General features: G+C 33.2%; 1 protein-coding gene across 1 annotated transcript in view; it reads left to right on the forward strand.

Moving 5' to 3' along the window:
• Positions 1 to 15,902, forward strand: part of aacs (acetoacetyl-CoA synthetase) — a 32,051-nt gene extending 16,149 nt beyond the window's left edge. Inside the window, exons 11-18 of the mRNA XM_058071335.1 lie at positions 1,470 to 1,534; positions 3,626 to 3,748; positions 9,720 to 9,833; positions 10,382 to 10,507; positions 11,673 to 11,742; positions 13,410 to 13,468; positions 13,556 to 13,758; positions 13,830 to 15,902. Coding sequence (XP_057927318.1) covers positions 1,470 to 1,534; positions 3,626 to 3,748; positions 9,720 to 9,833; positions 10,382 to 10,507; positions 11,673 to 11,742; positions 13,410 to 13,468; positions 13,556 to 13,758; positions 13,830 to 13,967 — 898 coding nt within the window. The 3' untranslated portion in view covers positions 13,968 to 15,902. The remainder of the gene's footprint in view (positions 1 to 1,469; positions 1,535 to 3,625; positions 3,749 to 9,719; positions 9,834 to 10,381; positions 10,508 to 11,672; positions 11,743 to 13,409; positions 13,469 to 13,555; positions 13,759 to 13,829) is intronic.
• The last annotated feature ends 3,812 nt before the right edge of the window (positions 15,903 to 19,714 follow it).

Raw genomic sequence — 19,714 nt, forward strand, 5'->3', positions numbered from 1 at the left:
ATTTTTATATATTTTTTAAATAATCTTCTTTTTCCAGCAAAAATCTGCAAATTAGCGGGGAAGACATTTATTGAAACACACACCAGCACGAGTCATATTTATGTCTTAATTTGCCCATTTGCTGTGATTATATCTAATATATTGGGAAATAGGAGTGTAAAGGTGACTATAGGGGTGTTATTTCATGTCTGGAGGACTCTAATGGTTTTCTTTCCTCTATGAAAATATGAAAATATTCAGTAGTTTATTGATTAGTCGGGTGTGGAACAAATTAAAACCGATAATGGAGGGATTACTGTGTTTCAACTCATTAATTTTTATATTTTTGTATTATATTTTTTATATTTTTTAATATTTTTTTTTCTAGCAAAAATCTGCAAATTAGCGGGGGCCGTGACTGCCGAATCCTAACTGCGTGGGAATCTTGTGTATTTCTTGTGGGAGAGTTGCGATAAAAACGCGCGTGGTCTCGAAGGACCGTCGCGAGCTGGTCTCATCTGTGATGTCGCGACCTTTGCCCTTTCACCCCATCAACAGCTTTTATTAACAGTCATCGATTTGAACCGACAGCTCAAGAGTCAATCCCATCAATGCCTCTGTCTTGTCGCCGCTGCGTTTTTTTTCTTTTTGATTGACAGCAGCGGCTACCGTAGCGGCAAAAGCGCCTTTGATTGATTGGACGGCGGCGAGAAGGAGCCCAACGCCTGCTCTTTAACCGGCCTTTTGTTTCAAAGTGAAATCATGCGGGAGAGCGCGGGAGAGCGCCGCTTTGTCACTTCTCCTCTCGCACTCGCTGTCCGGCCGTTGACAGCTGTCAGAGTCGCTTCCTGTCACCCCGAAAGAAAGCCACCTTCCGCCGCCGTCGCCGTCGCCGTCGCCTCCCAAAACACCCCCACGGTGCCACCCGTGTGAATCCGTGTTTATCTTTCACTCTTTGGATTTGTTTGCTCAATCCTGAGTTGATCCCCGATTCGCTATCCCGCCATCTCTCCTCCGCCGCTTCACTGAACGCGTGCTCGTCCTCGTCGTGCCTGGCGGTATATTCAAACAACGATGAACTCTGCCGAGCCTCTCCTGGGAAGCCGGCGCCGAGCAGATGGGATGAAGGGCGAGATGCGTTGTTGCCCTTTACGCAGGAAGGAGACGCTTTACTATGCATGGATTCCGGCGGAAACAAATCGAGCGCCGCATTAGTTCAGACAGAGTCCCGGGATCGCACGTCGTCTCGCCTGATTGGGATCAGCTGCTTCATCCGAGCTGCTCGTTTGACTTCATAAACTCCCCTCTGACTCCCCCCCCCCCCGCTTTGCTAATCCTATAGACCTGCTGCTGCAGTGTCCTCCGTGTCCTCCGTTAACTTGCACGCACTTCCTGTCTTAATCTTTTTGGCGTCAGAAGCGGGATCCCGTCTGCGGCGTGACCGTGCTCTATGAAAACATATTTATATTCTTTTCTTCTTTTTTGAGCAGCATCACTATCTTCGGTACGGGGGCCAAGTGGTTATCGGTGCTCCAGGAGAGGAACCTGAAACCTGGTGAGGCGCCCACACGCCAACAACACACAAACACACACACACACACACACACACACACACACACACACATAGTCTGCCAGTAAATAAAAGCCTGGACAATCGCAGCAGATGTAGACGATAATGATGATAATAGTGACGCCGTTTGACTCTTAATGTCCTGCGGCCATTTTAGTGCGTGAATCAACAGTTTGCCCCCCCGCCCCCCCCGTGTGTTCTGGTGCTCGACACTAAATCAAAAGCATAAAAGGCCCGTTATGGTTATTCATATGAATCATTGAGAGGAGCCGCTAATTGCTTTTAGTGTTGCAGCTCTCCGGAGATAGAACCCGGGCCTCCACTCGTAATCATAGTCGTGTCAGTGCTTATTAGCCGCCCTGCTAATCTTCCCACCAGCGATCCTTTCCGACTGCGGTACGCCACAGTATGTAAGTCGGAAAGGGGCGGGCGGGGGGGTTTGGACTTTTACACCAGCAACGCCATTACAATCAATGTCATTTTCAGCCGGGAAAGCCATCATGAATCCGCTGAATTGGTTACATGAACTGAAGGGGGGGGGAGGGTAATGATTCACCGCTGTGGGGGTTCAGTGTGGGACTTCTAGTTGATTAAATACACCGTTTTGGTCTTGGAACTCCACCACAGCAACACGTGTTCCATTCACAGCACAAAAAATATTTATTATTAAATATAAATATATAATAAATAAATAATAATAAATATTTATTATTAATATAAATATTAAAAACTAATTATAATTATTATTTTTATAATTATTCATTTTATAATTATTATTATATAATTATTTTTTGTGTGTTTTTTAAAAATAGATGTATGTATTTATTTTGAGGGATTCATTTATTTGATTTTTTTCAAATTCAAAGTATTCATTTTTATGTATTTTTTGTTTATTTTGATGTCTTATTTATTACATTTTTATGCACTTGTGATTTTTAAGTATTTATTTTAATGTATTTTTTGTTTATTTTGATGTCTATTATTTATTAGATTTTTATTTACTTAAGATTTTTTTTAAAGTATTTATTTTAATGTATTTTATGTTTATTTTAATGTCTTTATTATTTATTCGATTTTTATGTACTTAAGATTTTTTAAAGTCTTTATTTTAATGTATTTTATGTTTATTTTGATGTCTTTATTATTTATTCAATTTTTATGTACTTAAGATTTTTTAAAGTATTTATTTTAATGTATTTTATGTTTATTTTGATGTTTTTATTATTCATTCCATTTTTACGTACTTAAGATTTTTAAAAGTATTTTAAATGTAGTTTTTGATTATTTTGATGTCTTTATTATTTATTTGATTTTTATTTACTTAAGATTTTTTAAAAGTATTTATTTTAATGTATTTTATGTTTATTTTGATGTCTTTATTATTTATTTGATTTTTATGTACTTAAGATTTTTCAAAGTATTTATTATGATTTACGATGATTTATGATTTTTTAAAAATTATTTATTTTAATGTATTTTTTATTATTTATTTGATTTTTGTAGCGGGTGTGGTGCGTGCGTCAAAAAGGAACCCGTTACATTTTGGTGAGAATCGGGGTAAATGTGCAGATATTAGAGCTAATCGTCACAGTGGCGTCCGTCCTCTTCCATGAACCAGGAAGTAGTCCTGGTTCTAACTACCAATCAGATCTCTGCTGCCATTAGTGAAGGGCGATACCGATGGCAGGTAGCGACAGCGACAATTTAGTAAATAAACAAATGTATCATGTCTTATTTGACACTGAATAGATGCTTCCATCAACCTTCCATTTCATTCTTTGTTAGGAGGCATGAGGTAGGGGGGGGTGTTGTTGCCTTGCTGCCCCAACGGAGGGGCCCTTTTCCCTGGGCTGACATTTGGACTGGACACCTGGAGGCATGGTGGGGGGGAGCAAGTGTTCCCGCTGTGTGTGTGTGTGTGTGTGTGTGTGCCCACCGGAAGAGGGTTGCACACTGGCAGCTTATTCGGTTTGGGGAGGGTGACAAAGCCCACCAATACTTATATACTCATATATATATATATAATACTTGTATACTATTCTGTACCTCAGTATATTCCCTATTCTCTCTCCATAGCCGAATCCCACAACCTGCAGTCCCTGCACACCATCCTGTCCACCGGATCCCCACTCAAGCCCCAGAGCTACGACTACGTGTACCGCTGCATCAAAAGCAACGTGCTGCTGGGATCCATTTCAGGTTCACTTTTTCTAAACATGTTTCAAAAAAAAAAAAAAAAAAAAAATTTGTGAAGCTGCCACTCACCGCGAATCGACAAATCACAAAAGAGCCGACGCGCATGCAGAAAAAAAAATCAAAATATGGTATAGAAATGTAGGTTTTCATGGCCGCCCTTTCAGCCCATTGTTGTGTTGACGGGTCCATTAGAATACTGTCTGTCTCCTTGTGTCATTTAGCTACTGACGCGTTACTGAAACGAAGGCGCCATTCGCTGGCATCGCACACGGGGGCAGGAGATGTAGTCGACGACCTGGAGGCGCCGCTTCAAGGCAGCAACGAAGGGGAAAAACTCTAAAAAGGCCCTAGAATGGCCAGGCGTGGATTTTCAACCCCCCCACACGTGTTGTATTCAGTGTGCAATTATAGAAAAAAGTTATTTTATTTTATTCATGACTATTATGAAAATATTTTATTTAGATATTTTATTATTTTATTTCTTAGGATTTTTATTATTGACTAGGATTTTTATTTTATTTTATTCAACCAGTTTAGAGTGTACATCTCTTCTTGGCTGGTATAGAAAATTTATATTTTATTCGTATTATATCTATTATTTTTATTTGTATATTATTTTATTCATGAATTATTATTGTGTGATTTAGTTCAATTTAATTTAAATTCATCTTATCAATAATATTCATTTTATTTTATTTAATCAGTTCAGAGGGTATCGCTGATATAGCAAGGATGGATGGATTTTATTCTTATTATATATATTATTTTGTATTCATATTTTATCTTATTGTTTGTGTTATTGTTATGGTGTTATTTTATTATTTAGATTAACATTATTATTTTATTTTATTAATGAGAAATTTTATCTTATTTTATTCGACCAGTCCAAAGTGTACACCACCTCCCAATCGAAGTCTTCTGGTATTTTAATTGAATTGAACATTTTAATTTTTTTATTTAATTTAACATTTAAAAAAAATCATTTTATATTTATTTAACATTCACATTTTTTATTTTATTTAACATTTTTTTTTAATTTTATTTAATTCAACATCTTAATTTTTTAAATTTTATTTAATTTAACTTAACATTTTAATTTTTTTATTTAACATTTTAATTTTTTAAAATTTAATTTAACATTTAAAATTTGTCATTTTATTTTTATTTAACATTATTTTTTTATTTTATTTAACATTTACATTTTTAAAATGTAATTTAATTTAACATCTTCATTTTAAAAATTTTATTTAGTTTAACATTTAATTTTTTTATTTTAATTCAACATTTAAAGTTTTTTTAATTTAATTTAACATTTACAATTTTTCTTTTTATTTTTATTTAACATTTAAAATTCATTTTATTTAACATTTTTAACATTTTTTTAATTTAATTTAACATTTAAATTTTTTTTAAATTTATTGAATTTAATTTGACATTTTAGTTTAGTTTAGTTTAGTGCATGGTGCATGTCGTGCATGGGTCAAATAGCCGGCTATTATATTTTTAATCTCCACGGGAGAATACCATCATTGGTATTCGTCAGGAAGGACATCCGGAATATAAAGTGCTCGAGCCAAAATCAGTATGCAGATCAAAAGATCCGCTGTGGCGACTCTGTAATCAGGAAAAAGCCAAAAGAAACAAACAAAACATTTCGATGGGAATCTGAAACCTTCCTACTTAAATCAGTTATCCACATACACAAATATACCCTGCAGTGAACTATTGCGGCCACTGGATGTCACTATAAAACCACCCCACTTGTTCAAGTGTATGCTCTGTGACTTCTAGTCCACAAATGAAGGGAAGGTACTTAAGTCTTTTTCTGTGCCCAGAAGGCGCTCATGTTCACTTTCACCCCGACAGCGGGCCGCGCCCCAGTCACTTTCCTGCTCGTTGTCAAGGGCAACAGCAGGCTGTGGCGCTGTTGGCTGCCAGCCTGGCTAACCTTGACCCCTGAGGCCATAATAATTCTGTGTTTGTGTGTGTGTGTGTGGGGGGGGGGGTCTTAGGATTTTATCCCAGCATATGTGACAGACTGGTGCCCACTGTGACATATGTGATGGGACCCCCCCCCATTTGGCCATTTCACCCTGACAATACCCTCTTGCGTGATATTAATTGACTTGAAAATATTTAATTTATATATATTATATTTAAATATAAATAAATAAAATAAATATTTATTATATTTAAATATTTAATACCAGCAAAAGTTGTTTTTAAGTAAATGAAACCATTAAAAAATACTTTTTTTAACTTTAAATTGAGTTAATGTGAGAATTACTTAGCTATTTAATATGCATAAATAATTATTAAAAAATATAATTTTTAAAATTAAAATAATTAAAAATAATAAACAAATGCAAGATAAAATTGTCAGCATTAAATCAGCATAAATGGAAAAAGAATATAGAATAAAGTTTTTAAAAATCTAATAATTTTTTTAGTAGCATAGATTTGAAATATTAAAGAAAAAATATTGTTGCTATTTTTAAATCAGAATTTCATGAGATTAAATAAATAAAATTGGAATTCTTAAATTCTTAAATAGATTTCAAATTTATGCAAAATGACAATTTATTATGGGAATTTATTTCCAAGGCCTCTAACATGTAATGTCCCTGTGATGTACTCCTTCCTGATCCTATCCATCCTGGTCACTCCCAATGAGAACCTACAGTATATTGTACAGTATATAGTACAGTAAACACTGGCTAAGTGTGTTATAACCTACAGTCAAGATTTTGTGGAAAAACTTAAATAAGTGAACAATGGCAATTGAAGAGAGAAGGGGCGGGGTTCTGAAGCTGAATTCGCATTTATGAAAAAAAATCAGTATGCGACTCAAAAGACTCCGAAATCAGGAATAAACAAATACAATTATTTTAGTGTGATTTTTAAAAAAATAAACAGCATTATTTTTGTTTTATTAGTAGGAAAATAAAAATGAAAAAAATAATATAATTTAAAAATAAATATTTTTATTGCAAATGTTGATACAAAAAATAACCAATGTTATTTTTATTTTGTTATAATGCATGGTCGTGTGTGTCCTCACTCGATTGTACTCCCATTTACCGAGCGTGTGTGTGAAATCACCCCCCCCCCCCCCCACGGTGTCCTCATTGGGGGGCTTTAACACTTTGACTGCTGGGTTCCTTCATGCTAATAAGACGCTCCATATGTCCCTTTGCTGTCTTCTTAGTTTGAGTTAGCTTCCACTTTTCCACTTTTATTGCGTTCCCTTTCGGCGTTCCGGCCGGGATCCCCAAGATGTGCTGTGAAATATGAAATATGAAATATATACGGCGTACGCACCGAGGGGCGCCGCCATGCTAACGTCGCCATCTTATGTGCGGCCTCAACATGCTGGCCGACGCTGACCCCTCAACACACTTTGTGGGTATTTGTGTGCCCGCCTCCTTGAAGTGAGCGCCATCGTGAAATAATTGTGTGTCTCCGCCGCTCTAAAGTACGAACGTTTAATCAGACGCCCCCCCCCCCCCCCCCTCCCCTCGGGAGCTCATTAAAGCTCAATATAAGAGCTCGATATAAAAGTGAGACCTGGAGAATGATGAGAGGTGTAGATGGGTAGGAAGGAAGTAAGGAAAGGAGGGAGGGAGGCGAGGAAGGGCAGAGAGACAAGATGGATGGATGGCGGCGGCGTTACAGCCAGGTCGAGATGGAACAATGGGACGGGAGATGAATCGTATCCGTCAGAAACACCCGATTATTGGACGCCGCTGAGACGAATGGATGCTGCGGCAAAGGATTCTCTTTCTGTGTGTGTGTGTGTGTGTGTGCGTGTGTGTGTGCGTGTGTGTGTGTGTGTTCTTGCCTTTCTGTCACCATGTAGGACAACTTTTGACGTCTCACGTTTGATTGTAGGGATATTTTGGGCCGCTCCACTCTAGTATGTAATTTAAGTATATAATTAATAACAATAAATTCATAACTAATAAAGATAAAATGTAGAAAATATCATTGGAAAGTAAACACAATAATGCACAGGGCATACAGTCAAACGTACTTTAATAAGATGAACATTTTTTATAAATGTTTATGAAAACTTTAAATAAAGAAACACATTTTTTTTTATTTTAAATGATAAAAACATAACAATATTTAATTCATATATATTTAAAAATAAATAAATAAAATAAAATAAAGATTTATTATATTTAATACCAGCAAAAGTAATTTGGTGAAAAAGTTCTAATATTATGGGCCTAAAATAAACAATATGATAAAAACATACAAATATAAAAATATTTAATTTATATATATATATATATATATTACATTTAAATATAAATAAATAAAATAAATATTTATTATATTTAATACCAGCAAAAGTCAAATAAAGTCACCAAATAAGTTACAATTTTGGGAAAATTAATTTGGTGAAAAAGTTCTAATATTATAGGCCTAAAATAAACAAAATGATAAAAACATACAAATATAAAAATATTTAATTTATATATATATATATATTACATTTAAATATAAAGAAATAAAATAAATATTTATTATATTTATTATATTTTATACCAGCAAAAGTTGTTTTTAAGTAAATTAAATAAATTAAGTAAAAAAAATACATTTTTATTTAAACTTGAGTTAATGTGAGAATTACTTAGCTATTTAATATGTATAAATAATTATAAAAAAAATTGAATAACCCAATGTTTTTATTAAAATATTTATTAATAGTAAAAATGCAAGATAAAATTGTTAGCATGAATGGAAAAATAATATAGAATAAAGTTAAAAAAAAAAGTTGTATTCTGATGGGAAAAATCTGGTAATTTTATTTTAGTAGCATATATTTGAAATATTCAAGTTTAAAAAATATTTTAAAATTAATAATACAAATAACTTAAAATTATTTCTAAATCTGCAAAATAATTGGAAAAATATGTTGCAAATTTATGCAAAATACAAATTTATTATGGGAGTAAAGTCAGTAAAATAGCTATTTAAATGTATAAATAATGATAAAACATAGATTTTTAAAATTAAAATAAGTATTGATAATAAAAATGTAAGATAAATTTGTGCATATTAATATTGAAAATAATGAAAATTTTTCTGTATGATATCCCCACAGGCGGAACAGACATTTTTATTAAAATAATTATTAATAGTAAAAATGCAAGATAAAATTGTCAGCATAAATCAGCATGAATGGAAAAATAATATAGAATAAAATAAAAAAAAGTTGTATTCTGATGGGAAAAATCAGGTAATTTTATTTTAGTAGCATATATTTGAAATATTAAAGTTTAAAAAATATTTTAAAATTAATAATAAAAATAACTTAAAATTATTTTTAAATCTGCAAAATAATTGGAAAAATATGTTGCAAATTTCTGCAAAATACAAATTTATTATGGGAGTAAAGTCAGTAAAATAGCTATTTAAATATATAAATAATTATTAAAACATAGATTATTAAAATTAAAATAAGTATTAATAATAAAAAATGTAAGATAAATTTGTGCATATTAATATTGACAATAATGAAAATGTTTCTGTATGATATCCCCCCAGGCGAAACAGACATTTTTATTAAAATGATTATTAATAGTAAAAATGCTAGATAAAATTGTCAGCATAAATCAGCATGAATGGAAAAATAATATAGAATAAAATAAAAAAAAGTTGTATTCTGATGGGAAAAATCAGGTAATTTTATTTTAGTAGCATATATTTGAAATATTAAAGTTTAAAAAATATTTTAAAATTAATAGTAAAAAAACTTAAAATTATTTTTAAATCTGCAAAATAATTGGAAAAATACAAATTTATTATGGGAGTAAAGTCAATAAAGTAGCTATTTAATATGTATAAATATTAAAAAATTGGATTTTTGAAAATTCAAATAATTATTAATAATAAAAAATGTAAGATAAAATTGTGCATATTAATATTGAAAATAATGAAAATGTTTTTGTATGATATCCTCTAGGCGGAACAGACATTGTGTCGTGTTTCATGGGTCAGAACCCCACAGTTCCAGTCTATCGGGGCGAGATCCAAACCAGGAACCTTGGCATGGCAGTGGAAGCATGGAACTTTGAAGGTAACTTTTTTGGATTAAAATTAGCCTTTTTTTTTAGCATTTTCTGCACAGGAGAGGCTTGAAAAAGCAAATAAGTAAAACGCATTCAGTCCTGCATTGAGCAGAGGAGCTGTCATGTGGAAGTAGTCGCCGTTGGCCTGAGAGGAGTTTTTATCCAGCAAATATTGCAGAAGTAATTAGGCGCCGCATTCCCAGGGTAAACAAGGCTGAAAGCACAAGACAAACACTATTTTTTTTTTTCACAAAATGAGCCTTTTTTTTTTTATCTCGCTTGGAGTCTTCCAAGTCCCCTAATGTCTTTTTTTTTTTCTTTCTTCATTGACTGCGGTCCCTAACTCCCCAGCCTCCGATCCCTGCTTCAGGCTCCGCTCCGCCACGTCAAAGGCGGACGCAATGAGGGATAATTTAAAGTGGGAAGATTTTAGTCGCTCTCTAAGCCCTTTAACTCCGTCCCGAGGGAGACAGAAGTGTATCACATCCAAAAAAAAGGCAGGGGCGGGGGGATAAGCTAGCAGGTGCTATTGTGTGTTCATGTCTTCCGCGTCCAGGTAAGCCGGTTTGGGGGGAGAGCGGCGAGCTGGTCTGCTTGAAGCCCATCCCGTGCCAGCCGACGCACTTCTGGAACGATGACAACAGCAGCAAGTACCACAAAGCGTACTTCTCCGCGTTTCCCGGTGAGTACGCTAGCTAGCATTTTTCATTGTTGTCATACAAATCATCTCCCGACTCAAACGGTGGCCAACACGGCACTTTGACGCCTCCACAGGACCTAAGCGGTACTGCAGGTACCAGCGTGTGTCATATAGTGCGGTACAACCCTGCAAAGATGGCTGCTTTTTACGCTCACGGTCCAACCGAAAATAACCAGTCGCATACAACCGACATGAAAAACATGCCGGAAAAGCCCCCAGTGCGCACTTCCCCGGCAGGAAGTTACCCAGCATGCCTTGCGGGTAACAAATGAGTCTTTTCCAAGGGACAATGAGGGCAATTCTGGTCATTCTTCTGAATGATTTTACTGTCGTGCTTTTATTTTGAAGGCTGACTTTACCATGAGTTTTTCATGAAAGTTAAAATGCAGGAAAAATACCGGAAGCTATAAAAAGATGGTAAAGATAGGTTACCCAGCATACCTTGCAGTTTACACATTAAATAAATAAACATTTAATTTAATAAAAAATTATTAAAATGAATAAAAATACACCATTTTATAAATTATAAAATGAAATACAACAAAAAAAATTACAATTTATATTTATAAATATATATTGATAAATATATAATATTTGAATTTATTTGTAAAAAAAATTCTGAAAGTGAAAATATGGGGAAAAAAATATTTCATGAGAATAAATAAATAATAAATAATAATATAAACATATATTATTAATAAATATAATTCTGGGAAAATTAGGTTGCAAATTTATGCAATATTTCAAATTTATTACGGGAGTAAAGTCATAATATTATGAGAAGATTTTTTTTTTTAAATTGAAAGCAGAAATTATTTTTATCAGAAATAAGTCAAAATATTACGAGAAAAAAGGTCATTGTCGAGCGAGGAGAATAAACTAATTATATGCTAATATTTTATTAGCATAAAGCTGAATTATTAAAGAAAAAAATAAGCAAATTACCAAATAAGTTAAAATTTTGGGAAAATTACTTTGGTGAAAAAGTTGTAATATTCTGGGACTAAAATGAACAAAATGATTTAAGAAGAAATTGAAATATTGGGACGAAACTTTCCAAAACATGAAAATGTAAAAGTGGCATCCTTTGGTTTTTCACTGGTGTCTGGAATTCCGGAATGACTCATGCTTTTCCTGACCTCCGCAGGCGTGTGGGCCCACGGGGACTACTGCAAAATCAATCCAAAGACGGGAGGCATTGTCATGCTCGGCAGAAGGTGAGTAAAGCCGGACATAAACCCGATCGCTCGTTAATTCTTCCTCTTAAAGTCTTTTTCCCGCTCCAACTCGGCCTCTCCGGCTTTCTTCCCTCTTATTTGGCACACGATTAAGCTCCGATAATTAACACCTTCGTTCAGGCGTGTCCAACGTTTTTCCAGCCAAAATGAAAGAATGCAAGCAACAATATGTTAAGACGTTATATTGTACATATAAAAAATATACTCTAGGTCTTTTTTCACATTTTTACTGTTTTTAAAAGACATTTTTCCACATATTTAACGCATTCACTACAAAAAACGTTATTTGTTTTTTTGTGCAAGATTAACAAAGAAGTGATGATGCAACTCCACCGTAGAAGAGAGCATGTTTGGTGCAGTTTAAGTCGACAAAATGGCCACAAAGTGGCAGAAGTGCATTTTATTAGAGCGCAGCTTTCATAAATAAAACTAAATAAAACTAAATAAAACTAAATAAAACTAAATAAATCAAAATAAAACTAAATAAAATTAAATAAAACTAAATAAAACTAAATAAAACTAAATAAAACTAAATAAAACTAAATTAAAATAATAAAAATGCCATATTTGTTGATACATTTGTTGATACACAAATCGGTATTATCCGATGCCGAAATGTCGCCTTGTACATATAGAGGTATTAGCCGATACCGATATGTCGCGTTGCACGTATCAGTATTAGCCGATATCGATATGTCATGTTGCACATATCAGTATTAGCCGATATCGATATGTCATGTTGCACATATCAGTATTAGCCGATATCGATATGTCGCGTTGCACGTGGCAGTATTAGCCGACACAGATATGTTGCGTTGCACGTAGCGGTGTTGGCTAATACCGCTAATTTACATTTTCATTTTTTTACATTTTTCAAACATTTTTTCAAATTTTTCAAATTTTTTCAAATTTTTCATTTTTTTTCAAATTTTTCATTTTTTTTCAAATTTTTCAATTTTTTTTTCAATTTTTCAAATTTTTTTCAAAAATGTACATCTTCATTTTGTTTGGTTTGTTTCTTTAATATTCTAACTTACAATAACATATACATATTTTTTATATTTAAACTCTATGCAACTAAAATTACGTTATTTTTCCTCACTATATTATTTATTATGAATTTCCATAAAATTTTGTTTTTTTTCTCATTGGAATTAAACTTTTTAGTCTTACTTTATTCTCCTAAAATTACAAGTTTTCATAATATTAAACAACAAAAATCAACATTGTGCTACTAAAATTTTTCCTCACAATATTCACTCGTCAATATATTTTTTATAAAACTATAAATTTTTCTTTTAATATTTAGATTTTACTCCTATAAAATAGTTTTTAAATTATTTTATTATTATATTATTATTTTATATTTATTTTTTATATTTTTTATATTTTATTATATTATTATTATTATTATATTTATTATTTTATTAACTTATTATTTTACTATGTCAATGTTGTTGTTTTTTTTTTCATTGGATTGCGTCTCTTAATATTTTGACTTTATTCTTGTCAAATAATTTTACACAATAAAGATCATCTATACCAGAAAAAGCTGTTTCCATAGTGTCGAAATTCAGCAGCACTCGTGCGCGCCACCGTTTTGACTTTACGCAGGACGCTATTTATCTCACACTCGATCTCTGCAGTGACGGGACGTTGAACCCCAACGGCGTTCGCTTTGGCAGCTCGGAGATCTACAACATCGGTGAGCCTTTGGAAAAAGTAAAAATAATAATAAAAATAATAAAAATAATAATCTGTTACAAAGTACCGTGTCTCCTCCTCCTTGCAGTGGAAGCCTTCGAGGAGGTGTCGGACAGCCTCTGCGTTCCGCAGTACAGCTCCGACGGCGAGGAGAGGGTCATTCTGTTCTTAAAGATGGCGCCCGGGAAGCCTTTCTCCTCCGACTTGGTGGCGAAGGTGAAAGCGGCCATCAGGAAAGCCCTGTCAGCCCGACATGTTCCCGCCCTCCTGTTGGAGACCAACGACATTCCCGTAGGATGACGTCGAAAAAAAAATCGGCACCACGCCACCACTTCCTGTTGATCCCGTGTCTTGTCCTTTAGTACACCATCAGCGGGAAGAAGGTGGAGGTGGCGGTGAAGCAGGTGATCGCCGGCCGGGACGTGACCCAGCGGGGCGCCTTCTCCAACCCCGAGTCCTTAGACCTCTACAAGAACATTCCGCAGCTGCAGAACTACTGATGATGAATCCGAGGATGGCGAAGGACCCGCATTCCCGCTCACGGCTACAAGGGGCGGAGCGTTCACGGTACCAAAAGGAACACCAGACTTTTTTTCCGGCAGCTGATCTGGCGTGGAAACGCGCGACTGGACGTTGACGCTAACAAAAGAGCTGCATTTAGCATTAGCATTAGCTTGACTTCAGACGCCATCTTTCCCAACCTAGATTCCCAAACAGGGCGCGATATCAGACATCGACGTACGGCTCGATCACGGGTCACCAACACGCGGTTCTGCTGTATCACAGGTGACCGACATACGGTACTGTAATGGCTAACAGACATTCTGGAGGACTCTATTGGGGTGACCGAATCGTGACTCCATTAGGGTGACCGAATAACGACTCCATAGGGGTGACCGAATAACGACTCATTAGGGGTGACCGAATAACGACTCCATTAGGGTGACCGAATAACGACTCATTAGGGGTGACCGAATAACGACTCCATAGGGGTGACCGAATTACGACTCAATCAGGGTGACCGAATTATGACTCTATCGGAGTGACCGAATAACGACTCCATCGGAGTGACCGAATCGCGACTCTATCGGGGTGACCAACATACGACTCTATCGGGGTGACCGAATCGCGACTCTATCGGGGTGACCGAATCGCGACTCTATCGGGGTGACCGAATTACGACTCTTTCGGAGTGACCGAATCGCGACTCCATCAGGGTGACCGAATTACGACTCTATCGGGGTGATCGAATAGCAACTCTTATTGGGGTGACCGAATTACGACTCTCTCGGGGTGACTGAATAGTGACTCCATCGCAGTGATCAAATTACGACTCTTTCGGAGTGACCGAATCGCGACTCCATCAGGGTGACCGAATTACGACTCCATCAGGGTGATCGAATAGCGACTCTTATTGGGGTGACCGAATTACGACTCTATTGGAGTGACCGAATAGCGACTCCATTGGGGTGAACGAATAGCGACTCTATTGGGGTGACCGAATTACGACTCAATCAGGGTGACCGAATTATGACTCTATCGGAGTGACCGAATAGCGACTGTATTGGGGTGACCGACTTACGACTCCATCGGGGTGACCGAGTTATGACTCTTTCGGAGTGACCGAATCGCGACTCTATTGGGGTGACCGAATTACGACTCCATCGGGGTGACCGAGTTATGACTCTTTCGGGTGACCGAATAGTGACTCCATCGCGGTGATCGAATTACGACTCTTTCGGAGTGACCGAATCGCGACTCCATCAGGGTGACCGGATCGTGACTCTATCGGGATGAGCGAATTACGACTATATCAGAGTGATCAAATAGCGACTCTATTGGGGTGACCGAATAGTGACTCCATCCCGGTGATGGAATTATGACTCTTATCGGGGTGACCAAATTACGACTCTATTGGGGTGACCGAATCGCGACTCTATCAGGGTGAGCGAATTAGGACTCCATCATACGACTCCATCGGGGCCCCAAACTTCCCATATCTTTCATCGTTGTACGTTTTCAGTGACGCTAGCAAACACTGCCACCTGGACAAAAGTATTGGGACACATACAGGCCAAAGTTGGGGGTGCATTTACAGCATTTTCCCGTCCGTGTGAGTTTTATTGGTTTGGCGTCATCGTTTGTGTGTTCGGATGACTCCGCCCTGTCAGCCGGCGTCCTTTTAAGGACGTATTTCCGTCTTTTCTCCCAAAAAATTCCATCTTGTGAATCTTTTTGCTTGTGCTCGGTCTGGAGTATTGATTTGGTTCCATGAACCAGAGACCTAACTCGCATAAAACAAAAACTTCGACTTATTATATCCAAAATGTTTTGCGTCTGCGTCGTGCTCATTTTAATTCCACGTCTCGGTCGTAGCCTGACATTTGCTCTTCTAACGTTGTGCATGTGGAAGAAATAAAGTATTTCTAATGACATCATCTAGTCTTTACGTTTTGAAATCAGAATAACAATCAGAGTATTATTATTACAATAATAATGTACATATAAAGTAATAATTAGGAATTATTTAATTTATATCAATTATTAAAACGTTTTAATTTAATTAGTCAATTTTTAAAAAATTAAAATTAAAATTAAAATTAAAATTAAAATTAAAATTAAAATTAAAATTAAAATTAAAATTAAAATTAAAATTAAAATTAAAATTAAAATAATTTTTTAAATTAATTTATATAAATTATGAAAACGTTTTAATTTAATTTGTCAATTTTTAAAATTAAAATAAAAATAAAAATATAATAGTATACATATTAAGTAATATATAATAATAACAATAATGAGTAATATTGAATACACATATTTTATTGAATTTATTTATATAGTGTATTCATCATTAATTTCTGTATTTTTTTAACAGGTTTGTTTGTATTATTGTCATTTAGATTTTATTTACTTTATGTATTATTAATTAATTTATAATTTAAGAAATAATTAATTGGAATTAATAACTAAGAATACATAACTTCATTATTATTATTACTTATTATTATATTATAAAATAAATGAGAATAACAATCATAGTATTATAATAATAATGTACATATAAAATCATAATTAGGAATTATTTAATTTATTTCAATTATGAAAACGTTTTAATTTAATTTGTAATTTTTTTAAATTAAAATTATAATTAAAATTAAAATAGTATACATATTAAGTAATATATAATAACAATAATGAGTAATATTTAATACACATATTTTATTGAATTTATTTATATAGTGTATTCATCATTAATTTCTGTATTTTTTAACAGGTTTGTTTGTATTATTGTCATTTAGATTTTATTTACTTTATGTATTATTAATTAATTTATAATTTAAGAAATAATTAATTGGAATTAATAACTAAGAATACATAACTTCATTATTATTATTACTTATTATTATATTATAAAATAAATGAGAATAACAATCATAGTATTATAATAATAATGTACATATAAAATCATAATTAGGAATTATTTAATTTATTTCAATTATGAAAACGTTTTAATTTAATTTGTAATTTTTTTAAATTAAAATTATAATTAAAATTAAAATAGTATACATATTAAGTAATATATAATAACAATAATGAGTAATATTTAATACACATATTTTATTGAATTTATTTATATAGTGTATTCATCATTAATTTCTGTATTTTTTAACAGGTTTTTTTTTAATTAGATATGTTTGTATTTATTGTCATTTAGATTTTACTTTATGTATTATTAATTTATAATTTAAAAAATAATTGGAATTAATAACTAAGAATACATAACTTCATTATTATTATTACTTATATTAGTATTATATAATAAAATGATTTTGTAGTATTTTTATTATATTAAAATACTAATTATTATTACAATGAAAGTACAGTAAATGAATTTAAAATATAATGCATTAAAATAAAATAAATAAAATGTAAACACATAAATTATTAAATGTATTATTATTATTATTATTATTATTATTATTATTATTATTATTATTATTAAGAATGTTATTGCCCTGACAAGCAAACATAATGAAATGCTTTCCTTGGCGGAGGTCATCCCGGCCCGAGTGGACTCGAACCGCTGCTTTCCGTGTGTGTGTCGCCATGGAATCTCCCCAACAACACAAGTTGACACTTTGTGGCCAAAGGACCTTGACGAGACTATTTCTGTCCTCACATCTTCAGCTGTCATCACCATCATCATCATCATCATCATCGCCATCATCGCCATCTTGGGCGCTTTCACGCCGACCGCTGCTTGGCAGACGAGGACGTGCGTTTTTTGCGTGTGCGTTTTTTTTTTTGCGTGTGCGTGCCAGTCATTTTGACTGACGTCTACTTTGCCTTCAAACGCTCTTTTTCAAAACGCGGCTCTAACCTTTAAAAGCGTGAACAGACCTGCCACTCACGTCGTCCACGCCGCTCCACGCCGCTCCACGACTCAGACCAAAGAAACTTTTTTCACTCGTCTCGTTTAATTGCTGGCGGTTGGAACTAATGAAAGAAAAAGCTTGTTTTACCCGACTGGCGAATAAAAATATAAACGATGACAATTAGACGACTTCCACCACGGGAGGACTCTTGTCTTCCCGCTACGACCCATCAGCGCCTTTCCTCCGTTATTGCTATCAATATGCTAAGCTAATGCTATGCAGCTAAATGTTTGTTTTTTTCTATTTGGAGAACTGATATATTTTTACCTCAAATTATGCTGAAAACATCTATAAATAATTGTAATAATAAAGTGGTAGTACCAATAATAAATATTAAAATAATTATTTATTCATTCATTATTTTAGAAAAAATTAATATATTTTATTATAACTTTTAATATTTTATTTCATTATTATAATTTAATTGTTGTTTTTTTACATCAAATTATGCTGAAAACACAAAATAAATAAAATAATAAAGTAGTAGTACCAAGAATAAATATTAAAATAATTATTTATTAATTAATTATTAGATAAAAGAGATAAAAGAATTATAGATAAAATAATTATATTTTGTTATGACTTTTATTATTTTATTCCATTATTATAATTGAATTGTTGTTATTTTTTTTACATCAAATTATGCTGAAAATGTTGATAAATAAAAGTAATAATAAAATAGTAGTACCAATAATAAATATTAAAATAATTATTTATGGATTAATTATTATAAATAAAATAATTATATTTTATTATAACATTTATTTTATTTCATTATAATTGAATTGTTGTTTTTTTTACATCAAATTATGCTGTAAATGTCAATAAATAAATAAAAGTAATAAAGTAGCAGTACCAATAATACATATTAATATAATTATTAATTAATTATTACAGGTAAAAGTATTATAACTTTTATTATTTTATTTCTTTATTATAATTGAATTGTTGTTTTTACATCAAATCATGCTGAAAATGTCAATAAATAAATAAAACTAATAATTAGTAAAAAAATGTATAAATAATAATATTAAAGTAGTAGTAATTATAAATAATAACACATATTAAAATAATTCTTATTAATTAAATAATAGATATAATTATTATAACTGGATGTTTAAAAAAATACATCAAATTTTGCTGAAAATGTAACTGAATAAAAAGTAAATATTAATAATGGAATAGCTCTAGTAATAATAAATAATAAGTAGTTATAAATAACAAACTTAATTTTTTTTCAATTATGTTTTAAAATATTATTTAAAATAAATATTCTTAAAATTATGGTAAAATAAATAACCTGCCCAGCATTTTAAAATGCATTTTGCCTACCAACTGTCATTCAAAAAGTTTATTTTTTTAATTTTTTAAAATGCATTTTACTTTAAAAAATTCTACATGCAACATCTAATGTAATGTAATGTAATGTAATGTCACTGCTCATCCTTGAGATGTTTCTCCAGCTCCATTGGACTTCCTAAAAGCCCTAACGAGCGCTAGCTAGCATCCATGTGACCTTTGGTCGACAAGCCGCGTCCCAATTTCCTCCTACCTTTATCTGAGCCGGCTCTTCGGGATGGAAGACCATTCCATGGATCAGTGTTCGCATCGCTCCGTCTCGTCCTCAGAATGACAATATTGTCTCCTGTTTTTGTTTTTTGTTTTTTTTTTTTATCCCCCCCGAAACGTCTCGAAACGCCAATTTCCTGGGATGCTTGCGTGGGAGCCCGACACACACTGATCCTTCTTCCGCGCTTCACCACGTCCTCCTTCGTCCTCATTTGGTGAAAAGTTTGCAGTTTTCCTGC

The sequence above is a fragment of the Doryrhamphus excisus genome, chromosome 4 (genome assembly GCF_030265055.1).
Source record: "Doryrhamphus excisus isolate RoL2022-K1 chromosome 4, RoL_Dexc_1.0, whole genome shotgun sequence".
Classification (NCBI taxonomy): Eukaryota; Metazoa; Chordata; class Actinopteri; order Syngnathiformes; family Syngnathidae; genus Doryrhamphus; species Doryrhamphus excisus.